General features: G+C 48.8%; 1 protein-coding gene and 3 pseudogenes across 1 annotated transcript; 2 read left to right on the top strand and 2 right to left on the bottom strand.

The window, feature by feature from the left end:
* The first annotated feature begins 1,917 nt into the window (after window positions 1-1,917).
* Window positions 1,918-2,223, top strand: LOC147526996 (feather keratin Cos1-1/Cos1-3/Cos2-1 pseudogene; annotated as a pseudogene).
* A 2,742-nt stretch (window positions 2,224-4,965) lies between these two features.
* On the bottom strand, window positions 4,966-5,271 carry LOC147526995 (feather keratin Cos1-1/Cos1-3/Cos2-1 pseudogene; annotated as a pseudogene).
* An 8,621-nt stretch (window positions 5,272-13,892) lies between these two features.
* LOC147526994 (feather keratin Cos1-1/Cos1-3/Cos2-1 pseudogene) lies at window positions 13,893-14,198 on the top strand (annotated as a pseudogene).
* A 3,121-nt stretch (window positions 14,199-17,319) lies between these two features.
* LOC104371376 (feather keratin Cos1-1/Cos1-3/Cos2-1) lies at window positions 17,320-18,026 on the bottom strand. The gene is made up of 2 exons (XM_086626704.1): window positions 17,934-18,026; window positions 17,320-17,646 (listed from the first exon to the last, which is right to left on the bottom strand). The coding sequence occupies exon 2, from the start codon at window positions 17,623-17,625 to the stop codon at window positions 17,320-17,322; it is 306 nt and encodes a 101-aa protein (XP_086482830.1). The 5' UTR covers window positions 17,626-17,646; window positions 17,934-18,026.
* Window positions 18,027-20,294: the final 2,268 nt, after the last annotated feature.

Below are 20,294 nucleotides of genomic sequence, written 5' to 3'. Positions count from 1 at the left end.
CCGGACACACCAGCCACGAGCTCCAGATGCAGCGTGCAACAACCTGACACTGCACACTACCTCACCTGACCTGAAAGACTGTTGGGATAAATCGGCCCAGAAATTGTGGACTAAATGAACTCAACAGACATGTTAGAGGGATGGCCCCTAAATTAAGGGGATTAATTGGAAGATGTATGTTCTGAGCATGATGCAGATGGTATAGAATAAGGGATGGATGATGTCCTGGGTTGGGCTGGGAAAGGGTTAACTTTTTTTCATGGGAAGCTGAATGGGACATGGTTCAGGCAGCTGACCCAGCCTGGCCAATGGCTATTCAATACCATGTGGCGGCATGCTCAGAGTATATATTGGGGGAGCAGCCGGGGGAGGGCATTCGCTTCAGTGATCGGGAGCGGGTGATGCGTCGCGTTTCACGTGCGGTCGGTTCGTATTGTTTTTGCGTTTCTACATTCATACTGGTTTACCCTGTTCTTTCCTTTTCCAGATATTGTTCTATTAAATTATCCTTATCCCAACCTACTGGTCTCGCCTCTCTCGTTTTGATTTTTCTCCTCCCATCCAGCCGGAGGGAGGAGTTGAGCGAGCGGCAGCGTGGTAGATCAGCTGCCAGCTGAGCTAAACCACGACACTGGTCTACTTGAAGATGTTCCTGTCCATGGCAGAGAGATTGGAACTAGATGATCTTTAGAGGTCCCTTCCAAGTTCAAACCATTCTATGAATGTGTGATACTGAAGGGGAGGGTCCCTCCTGGTATGACCTGCACATGCCCTCATGATGAGGGTCACACAATGACAGACTGACACTTGTGAGCTCATGCATACCTGCATGGAACCATGTAAAAATCTGTATTCTCACATGAAACCCCAGCAGCACCTGTGGGCTCCTCTGAGGAGATGCTGGGGACCACACCAGCAGAACACGTCTCATATAATCAGAACAAGGATGAGACCTCAGACATGCTCTTGGTGTTGCCCAAGGACCAGAAAAGACTGCGCAGAGAGGAGATGAGGCAAATGAGCCTAGGAAAGGTTTCCTGAGAGCACTGTAAGAGTTCAAATAGAGTTAAACCCTCTCAGACAAAACCCACCTGTTTGCAACATTGAGCAACCAACAGAGAGATGTGGAGGGAGCAAGAGTAAAGATATGGCGTCTCCTCTCATGTGGGAGTCCTTGGGAATCTGGACAAGAAGCACAAGAGACATACTCATTTACTGACAACTTTGCCACAAATAAGCCTACAGGAATGACCCAGGTGCACATCACCTGCCTGCGTGGCATGCCGTCAGCACTTGAGCTGAGCCTTCCGCCTGCACTGGCGTGTTTCTGCCCCACAAATACTCAAGCCTCTCATCCCGGCACTTCCAGAAACCCTCAGGTGGGAAAGCACGTGGCATAAGCCAGGAAATGAAAAGGCAGCAGTGCAGGAAACCAGAGGACAGCTCATACCATTAGCTGGGATGGTTTGCATTTGACAGGAGCTTGTCAGAAAATTAGGACTTCCACAAAGAGTGTCTCTGGGCCTGAGGCAGTGCAGGACTACTATAAAAGGCAGCCCAACTCTCTACTCTCTCATCCACTTCTCTCGTCTCCTCTTTGGGATTCAGGTGAGTGTGAAACTACTTCTCTTCCTCCTCCTTCAAGATCAGGTCTTTCCTTGCTATATGTCTCAGCTGGTACAGGCTGTCCTAGCCCAGGGCTGGGAGCTGCTTCTCATGGGAGAGGGAAGAGGCGGTCTTTCAAAGAGAAGTTCTGGGACTTAGTTGAGGTGATTTGTGAGCTTTGAGCGTGGCAGCGTATGCTGGGCTAAGAGCTGTCTTGGTTCCACTGTGATTGGATGAAGTGTTGCTCCTTATGTGTCCTTATTTTCTGTGTCCGCCTGCCCTCTCTTCCAGGTACACCTCTGGCTTAGAGATATGTCCTGCTACGATCAGTGCCGCCCCTGCCAGCCCTGTGGCCCGACTCCCTTGGCCAACAGCTGCAACGAGCCCTGTGTCAGGCAGTGCCAGAACTCCACCGTTGTCATCCAGCCCTCTCCTGTGGTGGTGACCCTGCCTGGCCCCATCCTCAGCTCCTTCCCACAGAACACTGTTGTGGGCTCCTCCACCTCTGCTGCTGTTGGCAGCATCCTCAGCTGTGATGGAGTGCCCATCAACTCTGGGTCGCTTGATCTCTCCTGCATTGCCAGTCGCTACTGTGGCAGCAGATGTCAGCCCTGCTAAAGATGATGGCCACATCCTTGGGCAAGAACCTCCAAGACCTCAGAACATTGTGTTGAACAGAAGAGTTTCAGGCCATTGTTTTGTTCTTCTACGCTCTTCTCTCTCTTCCTTACCATCCCCGTTAAAAACTTTTAACACTAGGACCTGTTGGTCTTCCTCCCTCTGCAGGGCAGGCAGACAGACACTCTGCTGGAGCTCCTGCAAATCTTTGAGGCTGCCGTTGGTCCTCCCTGTGAGCCACCTCCTTTTCTTCTTTTAGACTCATTAAAGTTGTGCTGCATTCAAGCTGGTGTCTCTTAGTCCTCATTCCTTCTGTGGCAACTCTTCCAGTCTGCTGGGGTAAAAAGGTGGAGGAAGAAGAGGGTGGGACTGACTGCAGTGGATGTTACATTTGTTGTGGTTTAGCCTGGGCAGCAATTAAACACCACACAGCCGCTTGCTCACCTTCTGCCACTCCTAGGGTATGGGAATAGAATTAAAGGGGAAAAGAGAAGGAGGCCTGTGGGTTTAGATGAGAACAATTTATTAACAATAATGATATACAAACATACGTGTATGTATAATGATAGTAATATATACAAACAAGTGAGAAACAGTGAAATTTCTCACCACCTGGTGACCAACAGATGTCCTGTCCCGGGCAATGATCCTGAAACAGATAAGTCCTAAAACCACAATACTGAATGAGCTAGAGGCCCAGAAAAGAGAGAGAGACGGCACTCCAAGAGGATCACAGAATTATGAAAAAAGTCTCTATTGGACCTTGCAAGATCATCTGGTTCAATCTTTCATGAGAAAGGACACCTAGCTGAGATTAACTACCACTCTGTCCAATCGCATCTTGAAAACCTCCAGTGATGGGGACTGTACCACGTCCCTGGGCAGGTTGTTCCAGTCAATAATATTCTTACTCGAAAAAAAGTATTTCTTATGTCAGGATGAAATCTCTCCTAGTGTAACTTGTACTCATTTGCCTTTATCTTCTCCTTCTCACTCTTTCTGATGAGAGAGCCTCCGTCCTCTTTATACCCATCCTTTAAGTACTGGAATACTCTGAGGAGGTTCCCCTCAAGCGTTTGGTTCTCCAGGGAAAAAAGACCTAACTCCTTTTGCGTTTGCTTATACGATGGGTTCCCCAGCCCTTTAGTCATCTTTGACATGTACAAGAGGGTGGCGGCAAGTGCTGGATCAGGATTAGCAGAGGTTGAGTCAGTGGTCTTGCATCCCAGCAGGGGCTTTCTTAATGCAGAACGGTCAGTCAGCAGTAGAACCATCTGGGTGAAGATGACCACAAACTCAGTGCCCAAGCAATCAGGGCTTGCAGGAAGCAGATTTTTCATTTCATGAAAGTGGTGTCATGGAGCAGTTTGCGTATGGCGACATAATGATGAAAGGACATCACTGAGAAGACCGTGATCTCAGTGATAACCAGGAAGATGTGGAAAAATTACTGAGCCAGCCAGCAGGCACCACAAATGACTTTCCTAGTGACAAGGAAAGTCTTCACATTATCTCTTGATATTGGAGGGGTAAAACAAGCTCCTGTTCCCTGTTCATTTACCTCTGATGAAGGTCTGACCGCACCTGGGCTGAGATGCAGGTAGTAGACCAGAGCAGAGAGGACATGGAAAACTTCTGATCAACAATTCTGGTATGCTGGAACTGACCATTGCCATGAAATGGCTGACTCCCATTGCAGTTCATTGTCCGTGTGTTAATTCCTGGATGCACTGGTTTCTTAATTGCCTCATCCATAATTGCCTACTTCAAATGCAAAACGTGCCTCTTGGTGTCCTGGGTTTGGTTGGGATTGAGTTAACCTTTCATAGGAAAACTGGAAGGGGGCACAGTGAGGGCAGCTGACCCAGATTAGTCAGAGGACAATTTGATACCATATGACATCATACCCCGAGATTGTATATTAAGGGAGCCAGCAGAGGGAGGGGCTGTTTTGCATCTTTGCAGATCCTGAGTGGGCAGGGCTGCACAGGGCTTCTGGGTTCCAGTTTCCAGGTTCCATGTGGAGAGCATTTGTACTGCTGGTTTTGTACTACTCTTTCATTAATATTATCATTATTAATATTTACTGTATTTTTACACTGTTCTATTTAACTGTCCTTATCCCAACCCATGACTTTTTTTCTTAAGATTTTCTCCTCCCATCCCATCGAGGGGGAGGAGCGATCGAGCAGCACCGTGGTTGCTTAGCTCCTGGCTGGGCTAAACCACGACACGTTGCTATAATATAGACTGTAGGTGGAGATTTCAACAAGTGTGTTTGGGAAGAGGGGAGAATGCTGGGTGAGAGCTGCTGTTGTCTCTGCCCAAGGGAGTGAAGCTGTCATGACATAATCACTAAGCTGAACCTTCTGTGGAAGCCATTGCCATCAGTGCATTCATGTCAACATGAAATTAATTTACCATGTCATCAAGTGAACAAATCCGCAGATTGGAAGAGTTGCCACAGAAAGAAGGACGACTCAGAAACCCTGGCTTGAATACAGCAAAGTTTAATGAATCTCGAAACAAGAAAGGGACGTGGCGCACAGGAAACACAAGGGGCAGCCACTAAGATACGTTGGAGCTCCTGCAGGGTGTCCGTCTGTGTGCCCTGCAGAGGGAGAGAGGCCAACAGGTCTTTGCTAAGCTGGTGTTGGGAGAGAGCAACAACAAAGGAAAAAGAGAGATGAGAGTAGAAGGAGGAAAAAATTGGGTTCTTGCCCAAGGACGTGGCCAGCAGTTTTAACAGGGCTGACATCTGTTGCCACAGTAGCGGCCGGGAATGCAGGAGAGGTCAAGCGACCCAGAGTTGATGGGCACTCCATCACAGCTGAGGATGCTGCCAACAGCAGCAGAGGTGGAGGAGCCCACAACAGTGTTCTGTGGGAAGGAGCTGAGGATGGGGCCAGGCAGGGTCACCACCACAGGAGAGGGCTGGATGACAACGGTGGAGTTCTGGCACTGCCTGACACAGGGCTCATTGCAGCTGTTGGCCAAGGGAGTCGGGCCACAGGGCTGGCAGGGACGGCACTGATCGTAGCAGGACATGTCTCTGGGCCAGAGGTGTACCTGGAAGAGAGGGCAGGCGGACACAGAAAATAAGGACACATGAGGAGCAGCACTGCACCCAACCACAGTGGAACCAAGACAGCTCTTGACCCAGCATACGCTGCCACGCTCAAAGCTCACAAATCACCTCAAGTAAGTCCTAGAACTTCTTTTTGAAGGACGACCTCTCCCCTTCCCTCTCCCATGAGAAGCAGCTCCCAGCCCTGGGCTAGGACAGCCTGTACCAGCTGAGACATACAGCAAGGAAAGACCTGATCTTGAAGGAGGAGGAAGAGAAGAGGCTTCACACTCACCTGATTCCCAAAGAGGAGACGAGAAAAGTGGATGAGAGAGCAGAGAGTTGGGCCACCTTTTATAGTAGTGCTGCACTGCCTCAGGCCCAGAGACACGCTTTGTGGAAGTCCTAGTTTTCTGACAAGCTTCTGTCAAATGCAAACCATCCCAGCTAATGGTATGAGCTGTCCTCTGGTTTCCTGCACTGCTGCCTTTTCATTTCCTGGCTTATGCCACGTGCTTTCCCACCTGAGGGTTTCTGGAAGTGCTGGGATGAGAGGCTTGAGTATTTGTGGGGCAGAAACACATCAGTGCGGGTAGAAGGCTCAGCTCAAGTGCTGATGATTTCCCGTGCAGGCAGGTGATGTGAACCTGGGTCATTCCTGTGGGCTTGTTTGTGGCAAATTTGTCAGGAAATGGGCAACACTCTTGTGCTTTTTGTCCTGATGCCCAAGGACTCCCATGTGAGAGGAGATGCCACATCATTTTCTCTTGCTCCCCCTTCTCTCTCTGTTGGTTGCTCATTGTTGCACGCAGGTGGGCTTTTCTCCTGGGAGGGCTTGACAGTAAAGCAACTCGAACCGTGCTGGAAACAAAGGAAAATGTTGCTGGGGTCATTTGCCTCATTCCTTCTCCGTGCAGGCTCTGCTGGTCCTCAGGCAACACCAGGAGCATGTCTGGGGCCCGATCCTTGTCCAGAGTACTTGAGTCCTGTTCAGCTGGTGTAGTCCTCAGCTTCCTCTCAACAGAGCCCACATATGTTGCTGGGGCTTTATGTGAGCATATAGATTTTTGCATGGTTCCATTGTCCTTGTTTTGGTTGGGACAGTGTTAGTTCTTCTTCTTAGCAGCTTGAAGTGCTCTGTGTTTTTGTGTTAGTCTAAGCTTTGTTATGAGAAAAATGTTGAGAGCCACTGATGTTTATAGTTGGCACTGAGACCTCAAGGCCTTTTCCTATTGCCCTGATGTGCATGAGCACAACTGGCTGTAGAGGGAGTGTAGCTGGGTGAAAGGGTCCACAACTCCCCTTAGATTTAAATTAGACTTAGGATTGAGGGCTAAATTTGCTAATTCAGTATTCCATGTCATGCAACGTCATGCCTAGTACATAGATGAGGGCTGACTGGACGGAAGGGCTCTGGTCTTCTGGGGGCTCTCATTCTCGGTCTCCCAGTGTTCTCTCTCTCTGTCTCTCTCTCTCTCTCTCTCTCTGCCCCCGCCCCGGGTTCTAGCTCGTCCAGGACCACGGTGTCAGGACTTATCTGTTTTGGGATCATTAGCCCGGATAGAATAGGTCTTGGTTTCTGGCTGGTGAGCAGTTATACTGTGCATTACTTGCTTTTATGCATTACTATTTTTATAATGTGTAACACATGCATATTATTAGTATTAATAATATTTGTTTCTTACCTCAAAGCACAGGTGTCCTTCCCTTTTCCCCTTTAATTCTCTTCCTCATCCCCTGGGGGTGTGGAAGAGTGAGTGAGCAGCTGTGTGGGGTTTAATTGCCAGCTTAGTTAAACCACAACCATCCTTCATGGCCTCCAACACGAGGCTTGAAGCATTGAGATAACAACAGTTTTGACTGGAGTGTGTTAAAACATACTTGATATAATTGTTTGTTTTGTTTCCTTGGATGTCCCTCACTGAATGTTGTTTTCTGTGCTCTCAGAGTTGCTTTTGGCGTTGTATTATTTAGCACATCATCTACCATGTGCTAAACAAACCATATATAACATATATGCTGTTTTTTCAGTGTTTATTTGCGGTTTACTGTCTCTAGGTGTTGGATTGGGATGAAAGGCATTTTTTCACTATTTAAGAGTATTGCTGTGCTGTGCTGTGTGGTAATGATAAAAATGTGGGTGTTGGGACCAGTTCTGTACCTATATGCTGAGGGGCAGAGGTGGGTGGTGGTGTGGACCTCATTTATGAATTTTAAGTGCCTCCTGGCCGGTATTGTTAACCAATTGCACTGTTTCTTGGTTGTTTTTTTTTTCAGATCTAATACATGAGGAGCACATCTCCCTTCACTTTCCCCTCCCCTACCAGACCATTTACAAAAGTTTATGAGTATTCTGAGAATATTGAATATCATTGGAATAGTCTAAACAGGATAATCTAAGGTCTTCTGATTACATTTCTAATTATATGTATAATTAGGGTTAATCGACCATTTTAAAATTTCTACCATGCATTATCAGTATTACTTTACTTGTAATCTCAACCCCCACAACACACACTGCAACTACTCAGACCTCGGCTTCTGGTGCTTGGCACGAACGCAGGAGCTGTACTCAAGCCCCTGTGACAAGAACTGTGTCTACTCAGACCATGGCACCTGCTACACCTACTCAAACCTTGAGCATGAGTACTGCAGCTACTCAGACCACAATGTTATCAGTTGCCCCCATATGAAAGAGGAAATATACATGAATGTCGACATGTATAGTAAAGGATGAAGAAGAAGAAGAAGAAAAGAAAGCAGGTTCTTCAAAACAACTGGAAGCAGAGGATGCAGGCATGCATGAGCACACGTGTGTCAGTCTTTCCTTGTGTGACCCTCATCATGATGGCATGGGCAGGTTATAGCATGGGGGACTCTCCCCCGGAGGGTCCATGAACACCGCAGAGTAGCAGGTTGCCCTTGCCAGAAGGAGTCCATCTACAGCTGAATGGTGGTGCCTTTGGCCTGGAGGAGAGGTGCTCAGAGAATTGAAATGCAGTTGTCATGGTTTGATGTGGAGGGGGGGTGGTTCTGGTGGCAGGAGAGGGGTTTTGCTCCCTGCGACCTCCCCGGTTTTGGAACCGGGTTAGGCTTAGTTCTGGCCACCAGATCAGACTGCCATCCCCCTCGGGATTGAGCCAATAGGGCACCTCTGCGAATTGCCCTATTTAAGTCAGGACAAAGGGACTGGAAAAGGTGCTTCGCCCAGGATCGAGCAGAGAAGGGAGGAGGGCACTGCCCCCGCTCCCTGGCTCCCGGCCGGGCAGCTGCCTGTGTCGGGCTGGCGCCGCCCACGGAGAATGGCGGCGGCGGAGCCAGCTGGGGAACTCGGGGGCACCCCACTCCCGGGGTGCCCACTGGGCTGAGTTCACCTGGAGAGGACTGAGATCTGAGAGAAACAGCCGCATCGACAGCAGGTCAGTGAGGATGGAGAGGGAGGAGGTGTGCCGGAGCCGAGTTTCCCCTGCGGCTGATGGTGAGATAGCAGGCGGCCCCCCTGCAAACAGGACAGCCTCGGTGGAGCAGAGACCCACTCGCAGCCCGTGGGGAGAAGATGCCTGAGCCTGAGGATGGTCGTGTTGGGGTGCACGACAAGGCAGAGCGGCATCTGGAGTCTTCGTGACGACCCACGCCGAAGCGAGTGGCTACAGCTCCCTAAGTACCCGAGACTGTGGTAAAGCCACACCGGAGCAATCTGTGGGGAAGGTTTGTTTCCAGTGGGCTGGACTCACGCTGGAGAAGTTTGTGGATTTTTCCTCGTGGGTAGGGGATCCATTGGAGCAGGGGAAAAGGGTGTAAGGACTCCTTCTCCTTTAAGAAAGAAGCAGCAGTAACAGCACGGAATGAACTGACCTGCACTCCCCCAGTCCCTGCCCCCTGTGCTGCTGGGGGGAGGAGGTAGAGCCGGGAGGAAAAGGAAAGGGGGGGGGAAGGTGTCGGTTTTAAGATCTGGTTTTGTTTCTTTCTGTCCTCTCAAGTAATCGGTTTTTGTTTCCCTTTGTCCTTCTAAGTAACCATTAATAAACTGTTTTGCTTTGAGAAAAGCTCTGCCTGTTTTGCCCAGGACCATGGTTGGTGGGTGCTCCCTCTGTTCTTGTCTCAACCCTCAGTCCCTTTGGGTTTTTTTTTTCCCTCTCCTCTCTACTTTACTGGAGAAGGAGAGACTGTGTGAGTTTTAGTTGCTGGATCAGCCTAAAACCGCGACAGCAGTCTTGTGTCTCCTGTGCCCTCCATTTCTTGTTTTCTCCTCCCATCCCTCCAAGGGAGAGAAGTGAGCGAGCGGCTTCGTGGTTGCTTAGCTACTGGCTGGGCTAAACCACGACAGTACTTTTTTGGCACCCATTGTGGGCTGAGGAATTCGAGATAAGGAACTACCTACTAGTGATGTCTGTAGCAACACGACTTGGAGAGTTCTGACGCGTCTTGCTCCCGGGATGTACTCTGGGAGGTGTTTTTCTTGCCGGGACAGCTGAGGTTTTTCGAGAGCACTGAGACATGAGAGAAACAGCCATGCAGACACCAAGGACAGTAAAGATGGAACAGGAGGATGTGGTGTGTGCTGGACTGAGATATCCCTGCAACTGATGGTGAGACGGCAGGTGGCCTCTCTGCTGCCCGTGGAGATTAAATTGTCAGGAAATGAACCCGGCCCTCATTATTGTCTTCCACATGCTCAAGGACTCCCATGTGAGAGGAGATGCCACATTCTTTTCTTTTGCTCCACCCATCTCTCTCCTATGGCCAATCTTTCTTGCGTGCAGGTGGGCTTCTGCTGAGATGGTTTGACAAGAACACGACTCAAACTGTGCTCAAAACAAAGGAAAATATTGCTGGGGTCATTTGCCTCATCCTATGTCCTTTTCCTATGAGGACAGGCTGAAAGAGTTGGGGCTGTTCAGCCTGGAGAAGAGGAGGCTTCGGGGTGACCTTATAGCAGTCTTCCAGTACCTCAAGGGGGCCTACAGGAAAGATGGGGAGAGGCTGTTCAGGAGGTCCAGTTGTGATAGGACAAGGGGTAATGGTTTTAAAATAGAGGGAGGTAGATTCAGGTTGGATATTAGGAAAAAATGTTTTACCATGCGAGTTGTAGAACACTGGAACAGGTTGCCCAGAGAGGTGGTGGATGCTCCATCCCTGGAGACGTTCAAGGCCAGGTTGGACGAGGCCCTGAGCAACCTGATCTAGTTGGAGATATCCCTGTTCTTTGCAGGGGGGCTGGACTAGATGACCTTTGAAGGTCCCTTCCAGCCCTAACCATTCTATGATTCTATGATTCTATGATCCCTTCCCTGTGCACTCTCTCCTGGTCCTCAGGCACCACGAGGAGCGTGTCTGAGGCCTCATCCTTGTCCGGAGTACTTGAGTCCTGTTCTGCTGGTGTGGTCCCCAGCATCTCCTCAGAAGAGCCCGACGGTGTTGATGTGGCTTTATGTGAGCATGCAGATTGCTGTTTAATCCCGGCAGCACCGAAGCTTCAGACAGCCCCTCACACACTGCCCTCCAGTGGCATGAGGGGAAGAATTAGAAGAGTAAAAGTGAGAAAAATAATGGGTTGAGATAAAGAGATTTTACTAATTGAAAAACAATTGCAAGGGGAAAATAAAAAATAAAAACGAATTAAAAAAAAAATAAAAACAAAATAAAAATAAGCACAAAAAAAAAAAAAGGAAAATCAACCCAAGAAAAACAAGCGATGGTAAAGAAAACAATTGCTCACCACCACCCAACGGATGCTCAGACAGTCCCCGAGACACGACTGCTCCCACCCTCTTCCCCTACCAAGTTTAATTGCAGAGCATGATGTTACACGGCATGGAATGTGTCTTTGCTCAGTTAAGATCAGCTGTCCCACCTCTGTCCCTCACAACTTCTTGTGCACCCCCAGCCTACTGACTGGTGGGGCAGTCTAAGAAGCAGAAAAGGCCTTGATGCTGTGCAAGCAGAGCTCAGCAACAACTAAAACATCTTTGCATTATCAACACTATTTTCAGCACAAATCCAGAATGTAGCCCCATACAAGCTACTATGAAGAAACTTAACTCTATCCCAGGGAAACCCAGTACGCTCTCTGACTTGCCTTTCCAGCTTGACCCTAGACATATATAAGACAAGAACCTGAGCCACCACATGAGCAGGACAACTTAATCCTCTATAAAAACGTGCAGACCTATGATCTCATTGGGGTTTTGAATAACAGCTGGGATAGCTCTCACGTCTGGAGTGTGCAGTGACTGTGCAAAACAGAAGGCCACACTGCAGCCCTGCACCCTGTAAGAGCAGATTTTTGCCCCCAGAGGGACCTGCCTGGCACAATCCTTTGGGAAACTGCCCTGGAGATGTCAAAGAGGCCCAGAGGGCATGGGAAGCACAGCAGTTAAGATTTGATGACAATAACATTAAGGAAATCACCATAATCAGCTCTATCTGTTCCACTTCCTAAAGGATCTACCAAGGACATGAGATGGCTGTATTTATGGAGCATTTCTTCCAAATCTTTAAGTGCAAATATAACATCATTTTACTTATTATTCTAAGTTACATCTGTCCCTTACTGAAGCCTGGACTGGTACTTCTCTGTTGACGTTTTTAATCATCTAATAGTGTCTCAACAAAGGACAGCGTAATACATCCCATGCTCCAGGCACCAGTGTCGTGCGGAAACGGACTCCACAACTCAGAGAGTTGCCCAGTAGGTATGTTTATTGCAGCGCTGGTTGCACAGGGGATCGCTCCACCACAGACGTGCACACCCGCCGTAGCAGTTTTTCATGTATTTCTACAGACATACTCATAACCCCCTCCCCAAAAGGGCAGTCTCTCCCATGAGATCATTTCCATAGCCCCCACCTCAGGATCCACCTCAGGCTCCTTCTTGACATGCCTCCTGGTGGTCGTGGACAAGGGTCTTTCGGATGAAGGCCGTAGGTCTTCCTCACTGTGTATTTTTCACTTCTTCCCTAAAATTCCTCTTTTGGCTGGGCTTGCAGAGCCAAACTGGTTCCCAGCCTGGCCTGGCCTTGAGTGGACACCTGGTTGTCTCCTACTTGTTATTGTTTGAAGACAAATGTTAGTTCTTGTAAGTCCTTATCTCTCCTCTTTGTCTGTTTTTCTCCCTATGGGTCACCTTGCCATCATTTATATTGTCTCTCCTACAGGCCTTCTTTTCGAGTAGTTAGTGTTTCAAAGCAGGGATTAGTATTTGATAACTTCTAACAATTCACAGAGCTATTTCACAGAGCTATGTATTTCACAGAGTCTTGTGCAGTCTTATGCCTATTCTTATACCTACCCATAGAAATAATAGCTAATATCGTCTTATGTAGTCTTATGCCTACTCCTATACCTATCCTCTTATCACCAGGAAACGCAGACTTCTGGCTTATGTGGTCAGACTCTTCTCAGAAGTGCCCGCTGGAAGGACAAGAGGCAATGGACAAAAATTAAACAACAGATCATCCCATCTGAACACAAAGAAAAACCTTTTCACTGTGAAGATAGCCAAACACTGGAACAGGTTGCTCAGAGAGGTTGTGTAGTCTTCATCTATTGAGAGAGTCAAAACTTGTCTGGACATAGCTCTAGATAACATGCTCTAGCTGACCCTGCTTGAGCAGAGACATTGCACTAGGTGATCTCCAGAGGTGCCTTCTGAGTTCAGGAATTCTATGATGCTGTGAAATGTTTGCCTCAGGGTAGAGCAGCAACAGCAGCCTCTGACTACCAGCAAATTTGAGGTTCCTTCAGAGTCAGCACAGAGGAACTCTGAACTCAGTTTCCCCATTGAACAACCATCAGAGAGATGTGGAGGAAGCAATAGTAAAGATATGGCATCTCCTCTCATGTGGGAGTCCTTGGGAATCTGGACAAGAAGCACAAGAGACATACTCATTTACTGACAACTACCACAAACAAGCCCACAGGAATGACCCAGGTGCAGATCACCTGCCTGCACGGGATGCCATCAGCACATGAGCTGAGCCTTCTGCTTGCACTGATGTGTTTCTGCCCCACAAATACTCAAGCCTCTCATCCCGGCATTTCCAGAAACCTTCAGATGGGAAAGCACGTGGCATAAGCCAGGAAATGAAAAGGCAGCAGTGCAGGAAACCAGAGGACAGCTCATACCATTAGCTGGGATGGTTTGCATTTGACAGGAGCTTGTCAGAAAATTAGGACTTCCACAAAGGGTGTCTCTGGGCCTGAGGCAGTGCAGCACTACTATAAAAGGTGGCCCAACTCTCTGCTCTCTCATCCACTTCTCTCGTCTCCTTCTCTTTGGGAATCAGGTGAGTGTGAAACTACTTCTCTTCCTCCTCCTTCAATATCAGGTCGTTCCTTGCTGTATGTCTCAGCTGGTACAGGCTGTCCTAGCCCAGGGCTGCGAGCTGCTTCTCATGGGAGAGGGAAGGGCAGAGGTGGTCTTTCAAAGAGAAGTTCTGGGACTTAGTTGAGGTGCCTTGTGAGCTTTGAGCGTGGCAGCGTATGCTGGGCCAAGAGCGGCCTTGTTTCCACTGTGGTTGGGTGCAGTGCTGCTCCTCATGTGTCCTTATTTTCTGTGTCTGCCTGCCCTCTCTTCCAGATACACCTCTGGCCCAGAGACATGTCCTGCTACGATCAGTGCCGTCCCTGCCAGCCCTGTGGCCCGACTCCCTTGGCCAACAGCTGCAATGAGCCCTGTGTCAGGCAGTGCCAGAACTCCACCGTTGTCATCCAGCCCTCTCCTGTGGTGGTGACCCTGCCTGGCCCCATCCTCAGCTCCTTCCCACAGAACACTGTTGTGGGCTCCTCCACCTCTGCTGCTGTTGGCAGCATCCTCAGCTGTGATGGAGTGCCCATCAACTCTGGGTCGCTTGACCTCTCCTGCATTCCCGGCCGCTACTGTGGCAACAGATGTCAGCCCTGTTAAAACTGCCGGCCACGTCCTTGGGCAAGAACCCAATTTTTTCCTCCTTCTACTCTCATCTCTCTCTTTCCTTTGTTGTTGCTCTCTCCCAACACCAGCTTAGCAAAGACCTGTTGGCCTCCCTCCCTCTACAGGGCACACAGACGGACACCCTGCAGGAGCTCCAACGTATCTTAGTGGCTGCCCCTTGTGTTTCCTGTGCGCCACGTCCCTTTCTTGTTTTGAGATTCATTAAACTTTGCTGTATTCAAGCCAGGGTTTCTGAGTCGTCCTTCTTTCTGTGGCAAATCTTCCCGTCTACTCTAAGAGAAATGGTGGAGGAAGGAGAGGGTGGGACTCTCTGCAATGGATTTGGTCACTTGATGACATGGTAAATTAATTTCATGTTGACATGGATGCACTGATGGCAATGGCTTCCACAGAAGGTTCAGCTTAGTGATTATGTCATGACAGCTTCACTCCCTTGGGCAGAGACAACAGCAGCTCTCACCCAGCATTCTCCCCTCTTCCCAAACACACTTGTTGAAATCTCCACCTACAGTCTATATTATAGCAACGTGTCGTGGTTTAGCCCAGCCGGGAGCTAAGCAACCACGGTGCTGCTCGATCGCTCCTCCCCCTCGATGGGATGGGAGGAGAAAATCTTAAGAAAAAAAGTCATGGGTTGGGATAAGGACGGTTAAATAGAACAGCATAAAAAAAACCAGTAAATAGTAATAATGATAATATTAATGAAAAGAGAGTAGTACAAAACCAGCAGTACAAATGCTCTCCACATGGAACCTGGAAACTGGAACCCAGAAGCCCTGTGCAGCCCTGCCCACTCAGGATCTGCAAAGGTGCAAAACAGCCCCTCCCTCTGCTGGCTCCCTTAATATACAATCTCGGGGTATGATGTCATATGGTATCAAATTGTCCTCTGACTAATCTGGGTCAGCTGCCCTCACTGTGCCCCCTTCCAGTTTTCCTATGAAAGGTTAACTCAATCCCAACCAAACCCAGGACACCAAGAGGCACGTTTTGCATTTGAAGTAGGCAATTATGGATGAGGCAATTAAGAAACCAGTGCATCCAGGAATTAACACACGGACAATGAACTGCAATGGGAGTCAGCCATTTCATGACAATGGTCAGTTCCAGCATACCAGGATTGTTGATCAGAAGTTTTCCATGTCCTCTCTGCTCTGGTCTACTACCTGCATCTCAGCCCTGGCGTGGTCAGACCTTCATCAGAGGTGAATGGGTTCTGTCAGTCATGAACAGGGAACAGGAGCTTGTTTTACCCCTCCAATATCAAGAGAAATAACAGATTTGACCCACGACAGCGTTGTTCCATCAGTCTTGTCCGTGCAGCTGTTTCTTTCTGATCATGTTTTGGACCATGGCAAAAAAGAACAAGACACCAGTAAACGATCTCATTCCCCTGGGCTTATGAGACCACCTCAGGTGGGCACATGGCCCCATGTGCCATTATCTTCTCCATGTATCTTCTGAACCTGATGAGGAATGGATTAATTGTCACTGCGTGGGGTAATCAATACCTGTAGGCCTTGATGCATTTCATCTTCCTCATCAGGTTTCCTTTGTGAAGATCTGGTACACCACTTCCGTATCATCAAAATGTGAATACAATTTCCTTGTCACTAGGAAAGCCATTTGTGGTGCCTGCTGGCTGGCACAGTCATTTTTCCACTTCTTCCTGGTTATCACTGAGCTCACGATCCTCTCAGCGTTATTCTGTAATCGTGATGTCACCATATACAAACTGCTTCATGACACCACTCTCATGAAGAAGAAATATCTGCTTCCTGCAAGCCCTGGTAGCTTGGGCACTGAGTTTGTGGTCATATTCACCCAGATGGTTCTACTGCTGACTGACCTTTCTGCATCAAGAAAGCCCCTTCTGGGATGCAAGACCTCTGCTAATCCTGATTCAGCACTTGCCGCCACCCTCTTGTACATGTCAAAGATGACTAAAGGGCTGGGGAACCCATTGTGTAAGCAAACACTGAAGGAGTTAGGTCTTTTCCCCCTGGAGAACCAAACGCTTGAGGGGAACCTCCTCAGAGTATTCCAGTACTTAAAGGATGGGTATAAAGAGGACGGAGGCTCTCTCATCAGAAAGAGTGAGAAGGAGAAGACAAAGGCAAATGAGTACAAGTTACACTGGGAGAGATTTCATCCTGACATAAGAAATAGTTTTTTTCGAATAAGAATATTATTGACTGGAATAACCTGCCCAGGGACGTGGTACAGTCCCCATCACTGGAGGTTTTCAAGATGCGATTGGACAGAGTGGTAGTTAATCTCAGCTAGGTGTCCTTTCTCATGAAAGATTGAACCAGATGATCTTGCAAGATCCAATAGAGACTTTTTTTTATAATTCCGTGATCCTCTTGGAGTGCCGTCTCTCTCTCTCTCTTCTGGGCCTCTAGCTCATTCAGTATTGTGGTTTTAGGACTTATCTGTTTCAGGATCGTTACCCAGGACAGGACATGTGTTGGTCACCAGGTGGTGAGAAATTTCACTGTTTCTCACTTGTTTGTATATATTACTATCATTATACATACACGTATGTTTGTATATCATTATTGTTAATAAACTGTTCTCATCTAAACCCACAGGCCTCCTTCTCTTTTCCCCTTTAATTCTATTCCCATACCCTAGGAGTGGCAGAAGGTGAGCAAGCGGCTGTGTGGTGTTTAATTGCTGCCCAGGCTAAACCACAACAAATGTAACATCCACTGCAGTCAGTCCCACCCTCTTTTTCCTCCACCTTTTTACCCCAGCAGACTGGAAGAGTTGCCACAGAAGGAAGGAGGACTCAGAGACACCAGCTTGAATGCAGCACAACTTTAATGAGTCTAGAAGAAGAAAAGGAGGTGGCTAATAAGGAGGACCAACGGCAGCCTCAGCAGAGCTCCAGCAGAGTGTCTGTCTGCCTGCCCTGCAGAGGGAGGAAGATCAACAGGTCCTTGCTAGACTGGCGTTAAAAGTTGTATACTGGGAAGGTAAGGAAGAGAGATAAGAGAGTAAAAGAAGAAAACAATGGCCCGAAACTCTTCTGTTCAACACATTGCTCTGAGGTTGTGGAAGTTCTTGCCCAAGGATGTGGCCATCATCTTTAGCAGGGCTGACATCTGCTGCCACAGGATCGGATGGCAATGCAGGAGAGGTCAAGTGACCCAGAGTTGATGGGCACTCCATCACAGCTGAGGATGCTGCCAACAGCAGCAGAGGTGGAGGAGCCCACAATGGTGTTCTGCGGGAAGGAGCTGAGGATGGGGCTGGGCAGGGTCACCACCACAGGAGAGGGCTGGATGACAACGGTGGAGTTCTGGCACTGCCTGACACAGGGCTCATTGCAGCTGTTGGCCAGGGGGGTCGGGCCACAGGGCTGGCAGGGGCGGCACTGATCGTAGCAGGACATGTCTCTGGGCCAGAGGTGTACCTGGAAGAGAGGGCAGGCGGACACAGAAAATAAGGACACATGAGGAGCAGCACTGCACCCAACCACAGTGGAAACAAGGCAGCTCTTGGCCCAGCATATGCTGCCACGCTCAAAGCTCACAAGCCACCTCAACTAAGTCCCAGAACTACTCTTTGAAAGACCGCCTCTCCCCTTCCCTCTCCCATGAGAAGCAGCTCCCAGCCCTGGGCTAGGACAGCCTGTACCAGCTGAGACACACCGTGAGGAAAGACCTGATCTTGTAGGAGGAGGAAGAGAAGTAGTTTCACACTCTCCTAATTTCCAAAGAGAAGGAGACGAGAGAAGTGGATGAGAGAGCAGAGAGTTGGGTCGCCTTTTATAGTAGTGCTGCACTGCCTCAGGCCCAGAGACACCCTTTGTGGAAGTCCTAATTTTCTGACAAGCTCCTGTCAAATGCAAACCATCCCAGCTAATGGTATGAGCTGTCCTCTGGTTTCCTGCACTGCTGCCTTTTCATTTCCTGGCTTATGCCACGTGCTTTCCCATCTGAAGGTTTCTGGAAGTGCTGGGATGAGAGGCTTGAGTATTTGTGGGGCAGAAACACATCAGTGCAGGCAGAAGGCTCAGCTCATGTGCTGATGGCATCCCGTGCAGGCAGGTGATCTGCACCTGGGTCATTCCTGTGGGCTTATTTGTGGCAAAGTTGTCAGTAAATGAGTATGTCTCTTGTGCTTCTTGTCCAGATTCCCAAGGACTCCCACATGAGAGGAGATGCCATATCTTTACTCTTGCTCCCTCCACTTCTCTCTGTTCGTTGCTCAATGTTGCAAACAGATGGGCTTTGTCTGGGAAGTTTGACTCTATTTGAACTCTTACAGTGCTCTCAGGAAACCTTTTCTAGGCTCATTTGCCTCAACCTCACTCTGTGCAATCTCTGCTGGTCCTCAGGCAACACCAAGAGCATGTTTGACATCGAGTCCTTGCCCGGGTATTTGAGCCCTTTGCTGCTGGTGTGGTTCCCAGCATCTTCTCAGAAGAGTCCGGATGTGCTGCTGGGGTTTCATGTAAGAATACAGATTTTTGCATGGTTCCATGCAGGCATGCATGAGCACATGCATGTCAGTCTGTCCTTATGTGACCCTCATCATGAGGGCTTGTGCAGGTCATAACAGGAGGGACTCTTCCCATGGGCACCTCAGAGTAGTAGGCTGCCCATGGCACAAGAAGACCTTCTACAGCTGAATGGTGGTGCCTTTGGCCTGGCAGAGAAGTGCTCAGAGAACTTAAATGCAGTCTTTGCCTCCTGTGACCTCCTTTCTTGATTTATGTACAGGGAGAAATGCCAAGAAAACCTGCCAGATTTGCAGATGACTGTCCCTGAATCGACTCCTTATGATGCAGTGTTGCTGGTGACTGGGACGCGACACAGGGTCCTTGGATACATGCCAGTGCCAGATGCACTTCTACAGCCCATCAGCCTGGTGCTGAGTGAGGCAGGGGCCGAGACCTCGCACGAAGTGGTTATTGGACTAAAGGGACTGGGGACCAGGTGTTGCTCTGGACCTGTGAGATGTAGGATAGTTGGCGTGACTCAACTCAGAGGTAGCGCAGGTGAGAGCTGGCCCCTTCCCTTTCTCGGCCCTGGGGAGATCATTGCCAGATTGTCCTGCTGACAGGCTTCAGTCTGAGCTGACTCCCCTGCCCATGGCAACATCTTTTAAGCTGAAGTTCTAGTGCTTGGCCCCAACCTGAGTTACAGCTCCAGCAGTGACACATGCGTGCCTGCGTCTGGCCATGGACCTCACTGATCTCTGTTTGGACCCTGATGTGCACCTGACTTCCCAGCTTGACCCGACCTGCCTTGTCTCTGTGAACACACTTGGTGATTGCTGGACTTTGTTGAACTTTGTTGAACTCTGATTATTTTCCTGAGACCTCATCCTGATGTTGGCTCATTGACACACTTCTTGTTCCACTGTGGCTGGTATCTAAACACCAGGCAGCACCACACTCACTGTCCTCAAGTGGGATGGAGGCGAATTGGAAGGGTAAAAGTGAGAAAACTTATGGGTTGAAATATAGTTCAATAATTAAAATAACAATTGCAAGGAAGAAAAAGAAAAAATAACCACAAAAGCAAATAAAAATATACCCAAGAATAACAAGTGACGCAAACAAAAACAATTGCATTGACACTTTGTAAGCACTGCTCAGCAACAACTAAAAGATTTTTGTATTATCAACACTATTTTCAGCACAAATCCAGAACATAACTCCATGAAAGTTTCTATGAAGAAACTCCCAGGCAAACCCAGTACTCTCCCTGACTTACCTTTCCAGCTTCACCCTGGATATATGTAAGATAATAGCCTGAGCCCCAACACGAGTAGGACGACTTAATACTCTGTAAAGACTTGAAAACGTATGATCTTATTTGGTTTTTGGAGAAGAGCTGGGACAGCTCTCATGTCTGCAGCATGCAGTGGCTGTGCAAAACAGAAGGCCACATTGCCACCCTGCACTCCCTAAGAACAGATGAGGAATGGAGGGACCTGAGGGACCTGAGGGCCCCTGAGGGAACTGCCAGGCAGAATCCTTTGGAAAAGTGCCCGGGGCGGGGGGGGTCAAAGAGGACCAGCAAGGATGTGAAATACAGCAGTTCAGATCTG

This window comes from Tauraco erythrolophus, chromosome 25 (genome assembly GCF_009769465.1).
Source record: "Tauraco erythrolophus isolate bTauEry1 chromosome 25, bTauEry1.pri, whole genome shotgun sequence".
Lineage (NCBI taxonomy): Eukaryota > Metazoa > Chordata > Aves > Musophagiformes > Musophagidae > Tauraco > Tauraco erythrolophus.
Note: the sequence above shows the minus strand (reverse complement) of the source record. Positions and strands in the feature narration are given on the sequence as shown.